Source organism: Prunus dulcis, unplaced genomic scaffold (assembly GCF_902201215.1).
Source record: "Prunus dulcis unplaced genomic scaffold, ALMONDv2, whole genome shotgun sequence".
Lineage (NCBI taxonomy): Eukaryota > Viridiplantae > Streptophyta > Magnoliopsida > Rosales > Rosaceae > Prunus > Prunus dulcis.
Genome location: NW_023010014.1, coordinates 101,706 through 109,505, shown reverse-complemented (window position 1 = coordinate 109,505; position 7,800 = coordinate 101,706). Strand labels below are relative to the sequence as shown.

The following is a 7,800-nucleotide window of genomic DNA, read 5'->3' as shown; positions in this document are numbered from 1 at the left end:
AAAGCTTACCTTTTTCGTGCAATGAAAGCAAGAGGAAGATGATCGATGTTTAAGTTCAGAGACGACGAAGAAGACGAGAGGAAGACGATGAGATACTCTGACAGTGCTCTGACAGGAAAAAAGACGAAAAGTTTTCTCTTGTAGATTGAAATTTTTAATCGGGTTTGGAAACTGTGCATGTGTAAGTTGAAAAGTTGCTAATATATAAAACGATTTCAAAAAAATAATACGGCGGTTACATATAACTACGTCGTTTTTAACTAAAACGACGCAATTTTTTTTTTGCGACGTGGAATTATTAATTTAACGTCGTTAGGTTTAATATAACCGACGTTGTTTTCAAGTAGACGAAAAGTTGCTTACATATAAAACCATTTCAAAAAAATAATACGGCAGTTACATATAACTACGTCGGTTTTAACTAACACGACGCAATATTTGTTTTTGAGACGTGGAATAATCAATTTAACGTCGTTAGGTTTAATATAACCGATGTGGATTTTAATTTTTAAATTATGAATAGAATTTTTTTTCCCGTGACTTTTCAGTTTATTTTTCAATTACAGTGCGTTATAAATAGAGTTTTTTTTCCCGAGGAAATTTAAAATGAAGGAAATTAATATTCAGGAATATGTAAAGTTTTTTTTTTGGATGACAGATTTAAATAAAATAAGAATATAAAATCAACGACTGTTTTTGTTTTTATGTCGTCGTTTTTAGTCGTCTTAAGTAAGACTAAGACGACGTATTATATTTGTTGAGCGACGTTGATTGTACAATTTAAACGGCGGTTTTTGGTTCGGACCGCCGTTGATTTTAAAAATTTATTCTATAAATTTGTCGCTTTCATTCATTTTCGCGGTTAAAATTTAGGGTTCCAAGTTCTTCCTCTCTCAGAGACATTGTCTCTCACATCTCAAAGACAATAATTTGGATGTCTTTCTCAAAGAGAAATTGAGCTTACTCGCATCAAATCTATGTCCACAAGAAGAAGCTTGTCAACTAGCCTTCTCACTTCTTGATCAAGCCTGATAGGACACTTAGTGCTTCTGAATACTCCTTGCTTTCCATCAAAAGAGATGCAAGCCTCGCCTCCACTCGCTGTCGAAGGAAAGTTCGCTTCTCAGGGAAATCTGAAGATCAGATGTGCCTGATCCTCTGCTTGATTTTCTTTACTAAGAAGATCCGTCAGATTTGTGATAGCCTCTTCCTTTATCCGTAGAGCTTAAGAAGAAGAAGATGGGTTTCAAGAATGCGATAAAGAATAGAAATGGCTTCAGATGGCCTCTAAAGCATGAGCAATCGAATCAGTAGTTGCTGGGAGATATGATGAAGACATTGTCAATGCTTTTTTCGTCGTTTATATTAAGGTAGATTTATAATTACCGACGTAGATTATTTTGTTAAACGTCGTTAAGTTTAATACAACCGACGTGGATTTTATCAACTTCGAAATAATTGTCTCTCTGATTTCAAATCTGTGTCATCTGTTAAGATTATGATGTGGAACAGAGTTCCGCCTGGTAAGATTTCGTAACCCTTGGGATCCCAAAAAAATCTGATTATGTCGGCGGTTTTCTATATAAACCGTCGTGGTTATTTCAATTCTTGTCATTAAGTAGATCTACCGACGTAGGATAAGAAAATCAAAGAAAAAAATTGTAAACAAAAATTCTTATTAAGACGACGGTTTAAATTAAAGTTACGACGTATAAAATGAATAAATACGACGTTAAATATTTAAAGATAACGTCGTAGAACTATACGAGAATGACGTCGATATATTTATATTTTCCGTCGTTGTAAATTATTTTAATACGGCGATATTTTATATTTTAAAGCCGTGGATTTGTTTGTAATTATACGGCGTCTTATACGAAAACCTCGTCGTGTTGTTTTATGAGTAAAAACGGCGGCTTTTATTGAAATCGTCGTCTTTACTTTCTACGTCGGTCGATTCATAACTTCTGCCGTCCTTTGTTGGCTTTGATTTTACACTGCTGAAATCTGTTTCAAATAGGCGTCGGTTGTTTAATTAGGTACGTCGTTGTTTTTGAACAGCCATTTGAATCTCCATTTTTTAGTTGTCTAAGGTGGTATAACACGACGGTGTTTTTAGAACCGTCGTCTTTTTAAAAACCACGACGGTTTTTACTTGGACCGTCGTTGTTTTCTGGTCGTCTTTTTCACTTTTTGTAGTAGTGATGGTTAAATATGTTTACTTTATATTAACTTGGTTGAGACATTTTGGTAAAATGCATGGTAATTATGGTTTACTTTTCAACTTTTCCCTAAACTAACTAAAACATTGCTAGTTAATCTGAAAGTCCTGTGAGATTTTTAGTATTATTTAATCTCAAATCTCCCATGTCTTTCAAGACCAAAGTAAGAAACAAAATAAATAAATAAAAAAGCCATGTTGCTGAGAATCGTCTTTAAAATTTTATTCATATATTTCATATATAAAAAACTATGTCATTTCTATAGCCATTATTATTTTGACATAAATATTATATACCACTATATCTATACGTGACAATTGTATTCGTGATTAGCATAAATGAATGCATGATTGGTGTTAGTGTGTATGTGACTACTGCATTTGTCATCTTACTTGTAGCTAGTGCATGTATCTGTGACATCTCTTTAAATTGCATCTGCGACCAGTTTAAGCGTATATAGCTAATAGACTTGTCAATTTCAGATCAATTCAGATCAAAGATAAAGATATTGCAACCCTGGAGGAAAACTTGCATACTACTCTTTCAATAGCCACCACCTTGACTCAGAATTTTCGAGTCTCTCCCTGTCGCTATTACTAACACCTGTATCCTTGTTGCTATCTTTTCAATTTGACTGGGTCAGTTTTTAGACTTGCAGCCAGAAAATGGGCCGCTTATTTCAATTGACTAATTAATTAACTGGACCCAATCCCTCAAGCTTAGAGGTGTTAAAATCCTAGAGGCTCCAGACTTTCAAACATTAGGATAGTGGATTTCCCCTAGCAATTTCAGATCATTTGCTTCTTCTAAGTCAACCACATACTGGATGGAGAGGAAGGAGTATGAACCCAATGACTTTTCAATAACGAAATTTGGAAATGCAGACAATATCAAGGACCGTATACAAGGGGCCATGGGTACAAGATGAAAAATTTTATATGCGAAAGGGGTTTTTATCACAAAACATCTTCGAGGTTTACAAAATTATCAGCTTTAGTCTTCTTCTTTTTCGGTCAGGAATGGGCCTCCACATTAACTCCCACGTCAAGTAATTTCATGCCATTTAATTATGTCAATATATCTATTAATTTGCTACCGTGACACATATGTGAACTATACTTATGAAAAGCCTTTTTTATCAATATGACGGATATTTATACAATATGACAGATTTCATATAAATCAAAGGTTAATTTACCGGCAAGGGGCTTGTACACATGCTATTAATCTACTCTAGAAAAAAGGGAAATTTGAACTGGGATGGCTTGAAACTCATTTTCCTTTACGTGTGTCTGTCGAGTCTTGTTAATTTTCAATTTGGTTGATCAATTTGACTTGAACTCTTTCGGCAAAACGTGTCTGGCAGGCAGGTCTTGTTGTTATCATAATTTTTTTCTTCAACAGCAAGTCATTGTCATTATTAGTCAACACTTCTGCAGTGATTGACGGGATAATTGGTGACTGCTTATTAATTGCTAGATAGCTTGGGACCTCCTCTAAACTCGACCGCCTATACATATGCGAATATGGGATGTGTATATGTACATATATATATATATATAGTGCAAGGGGTATGTTAATAGAGAGTAAGTTATTTATACAATTCCCTCTTCTTCATGGATTTCCCTACACAAGCTAGAACAGTTCCAAAAACTCTTATGGCTTCCATATTGTTGCTACTTGTATTGTTGATGCCTGCCCTGCAAATAACAGGTCTCACTTTCTGCTTCTGAATTTATATATATATGTATATGGCATCAAGCAAATATATTAAGTAATTCTGTTTCATTATGTAGCTGAAATTATGATATATTACCATGCAGAAAACTTCTGGTTTCTCTATCCAATTTTTATTTGTTTTTATTTTAAAATACAAGCCATGTTGGGGGAGGGGGGATTCGAACATAGGACCTCAGATGCAAGGGTGACTACTCTTAACCACTTGAGTTACCTGTCCCTTGCTTCTCTATCCAGATTCTGAATTAGAAGCATTTGGAGTTGTATGTAATTTCTTTGGTCATTTCATGTATGAAATTAAAATTGTCATCCTTTAAAATATTCTTCAAGCAAGTTTTTTCTCTTGTTGCCAATCATGCTTTCACAAGCTGAAACTTTGATGCTTGTATTTCAGGTGCACAATCTGTTGGTGTTTGTTATGGACGAAATGGCAACAATTTACCATCCGAATCAGACGTCGTTGGCTTGTACAAAAGCAATGGCATTGGAAGAATGAGAATTTATGAACCCAATGATCCAACCTATCAAGCCCTTAAAGGTTCCAACATAGAACTCACCGTGACCATCCTCAAAAACCAGCTTCAAGGCCTCACTGATGCTGCTGCTGCAACAGATTGGGTCCAAAAGAATGTACAAGCCTACTCGCCTGACGTCAAGTTCAAATACATTGCGGTCGGGAACGAAGTACACCCCACCGATCCAGAGGCCCAGTATCTCCTCCCAGCCATCCAAAACATTCATAATGCAATTGTAGCAGCCAATCTGCAAGGCCAGATCAAAGTCTCAACAGCAATTGACACAACCCTTGTGGACAATGCCTACCCTCCTTCAGCTGGAAAATATAGTGATGCTGCAAAGTCATTCATAACCCCAGTTATCAACTTCCTAGCCAGCAATGGGGCCCCTCTTCTTGTCAATGTGTATCCTTACGTCAGCTACACTGAAAATCCTTCTCAAATAGACATTGCCTATGCCTTATTCACCTCACAAGGGATCACGACACCCGACGGTGTAAAGTACCAAAACCTGTTTGATGCTCTTTTGGATGCTCAGTACTCGGCTCTCGAGAAAGCCAATGCTCCCAACGTGGAGATCGTCGTGTCGGAGAGTGGTTGGCCATCCGAAGGCAGTGATGCCGCAACCACTCAAAATGCACAAACATTCTACCAGAATTTGATCAACCATGTGAAAGGTACTACTGGGACTCCAAAGAGGCCTGGAAAAGCTATAGAAACTTACCTTTTTGCCATGTTTGATGAAAATATCAAGGACGGTGCTGAAGTTGAGAGACACTTCGGTCTTTTCTCCCCCAACAAACAGCCCAAGTACCAACTGACCTTTGGCTAGAGGAGTGACACAATCATTTGTCTTGAGTATGTAGAATATTTAAGCTGAATAAGAGTGCCTTGTCCCTGTTCTTCTAATACTATAAAATAATAAGATGCACAAGATTGTTATGAATTCTGATGTTGGTGAAGTTGTTTTTGAAATAAAAAACCAAAAATAAATGAAGAAGGTGATACAAAGGGATTCCTGGTCTTTATTTCATGAAAGGATCATATATTATTGGTGAACATTCTGTTTCAAGTCTATCATTACACAATCTACTTCTTTTTTCGATTGCATTCACAATTTAATCTTATTAATTGATGACATCCCCAAGCGCTAACAAGTTAATAAATGAATACTACAACTTTACTTTTAGACCACTACACAATATAATCATATGATCTGAACTTTCATTTTTTAGATCAGTCAAGGATCATCCTTAAAAATATTTACCTAAATCATGAATTGCTTAGCCTTTTTTTTATATCAAATATAAACTTGATTAGATAAACTTCAACAGTACAATTAAAATGATTATCGTGAATATTTTCATTATATTTATCGAAAATATTTTGTTTGCATATTTATTTGATTATTAGATAACTAAAAGATCTTCGATTTGATTGAATTTTTAGAGGGTTGATCTTTCAATTAGGAGCTAACAAATAAATAGTTCGAATTGCAGTAGAGCTCCATTATTCCTTATAGAATGTACTTGGCTACAAATATTACAATCATATGTTTGTAAAATAAGTTTATAAAATTTAGGCTTAATTACACCAATACTCCCTGAAACTATGATCAAATTTCACTTTGCCCTCTCAAACTTAAAGTGACTCACTTTCCTAGCTTGACCAAGATTTGGTGATTCACTTTACTCCATGTTGTCAATTCTATCCAAAACTCTATAAATTTGATGACGTTGCAGGGGTGCTTTTATAATTTATGGGCCCAGTTTTTTAATGAGATGGACTCCATGTGGGCAAAATAAATAATAAACAATTCTTCAATTCCAACAAACAAACAAAAAAAAAAATTTACCCAGCAACCATTCTCCCCTCCCCTCAAGTATCAACCCTAAACCCATCCAGCCCCCAACGGCATCCCCACCCACCCAGCCCTACCTCTTCTTTCCGATGCGCAACGTCCTCATCCCTCGCCCCCCCCCTCTCTCTCTATCTCTGTCTATTGTTCTCTACCTCACCTCCCCACAAAAAAACTGCCAACCTTGATGAAGAGTATTTCTCTAAAATCATTTGCATTGCTTGGTTTTGTACAATATACCAATCAAAGGCTAATCAGCACTTAATAAATACAAGATTAAGTCCACTAATCAAGTACTGGGTTCTCTTAAAGTCGTTTTTTGATTCAATTTCAAATCACTTGAATTTTCTTCCTTTCTTACTCTCTGGTGGTCCCAATTAAAGAAAAAAAGTTGCAAACTTTTCTTCCAGCTTGCATTAAAACACCGCTGTATTAATGTCAACCAAAAAGCTATGCATGGCTATAAAATATAGAGCAGTAAATTGAATTTTGGCAGCGCTGTATCTTTCTAGCTAGACCCCTGTTCCTCACCTAGTGCACTTGAAAATCATAATTTTATGGGGGAATAATCAGAATAAAAATATTCTTCTCTCAAGAAGGCAATATATAGTGATTTTACACCAGGAATTACAGGAAAGTAATTACATCAATTATGGGATCAAGAATCCTTCTCTGGTAAGGAATCCTAATACTACAATAATTACATAATTAGAATAATTCAACACTCCCTCTCAAGTTGGGGCATAAATATTGAACATGCTCAACTTGCAAACATACTTGTCAAATATCCGACTAGAAACCGCCTTAGTGAGTATATCAGCTAACTGATCTTCAGAACGTACCTGAGGCGATTCCACAATCTTTTAATCTAATTTCTCCTTGATAAAAAACCTGTCCACTTCAACATGCTTTGTCTGATCATGCTATACCGGATTGGGTGCAATATCACACGCCGCCTTATTATCACATTATAATTTCATAGGTTCTTTTGGTGGATAACCCAAATCAGTCAACAATAACTTTAACCATAACAATTCTTGAATTCCAAGGGCCATTCCCCTATATTCTGCTTCAGCACTTGAACGGGAAACAACATTTTGTTTCTTACTTCTCCACGTGACAAGATTTCCACCAACAAATGTAAAATATACTGACGTGGAACTTCTATAACCCACATCACCAGCCCAATCAGCATCAGTATAGCCTTCGATCTTCAAATAGTTATCATCTTTTGTGAGCAAAATTCCTTTTCCAAGAGCTGCTTTCAAATAGCTCAAGATTCTCATCATTGCATTCATATGTTTTTCTCCAGGATTATGCATCAATTGACTAATAACACTTAACGCATAGGCAATATCAGGCCTTGTGTGAGCTACGTACATCAGCCTTTTGATTAACCTCTGATAATGCCCTTTATTAGCAGGCACTTGATCAGCTTTAATCTCCAACTTCAATCCTTCTTCCATTA

General features: G+C 35.9%; 1 protein-coding gene across 1 annotated transcript; it reads left to right on the top strand.

Moving 5' to 3' along the window:
- The first annotated feature begins 3,792 nt into the window (after nt 1-3,792).
- LOC117612502 (glucan endo-1,3-beta-glucosidase-like) lies at nt 3,793-5,420 on the top strand. The gene is made up of 2 exons (XM_034341186.1): nt 3,793-3,935; nt 4,354-5,420. The coding sequence occupies exons 1-2, from the start codon at nt 3,839-3,841 to the stop codon at nt 5,304-5,306; spliced, it is 1,050 nt and encodes a 349-aa protein (XP_034197077.1). The 5' UTR covers nt 3,793-3,838; the 3' UTR covers nt 5,307-5,420.
- The last annotated feature ends 2,380 nt before the right edge of the window (nt 5,421-7,800 follow it).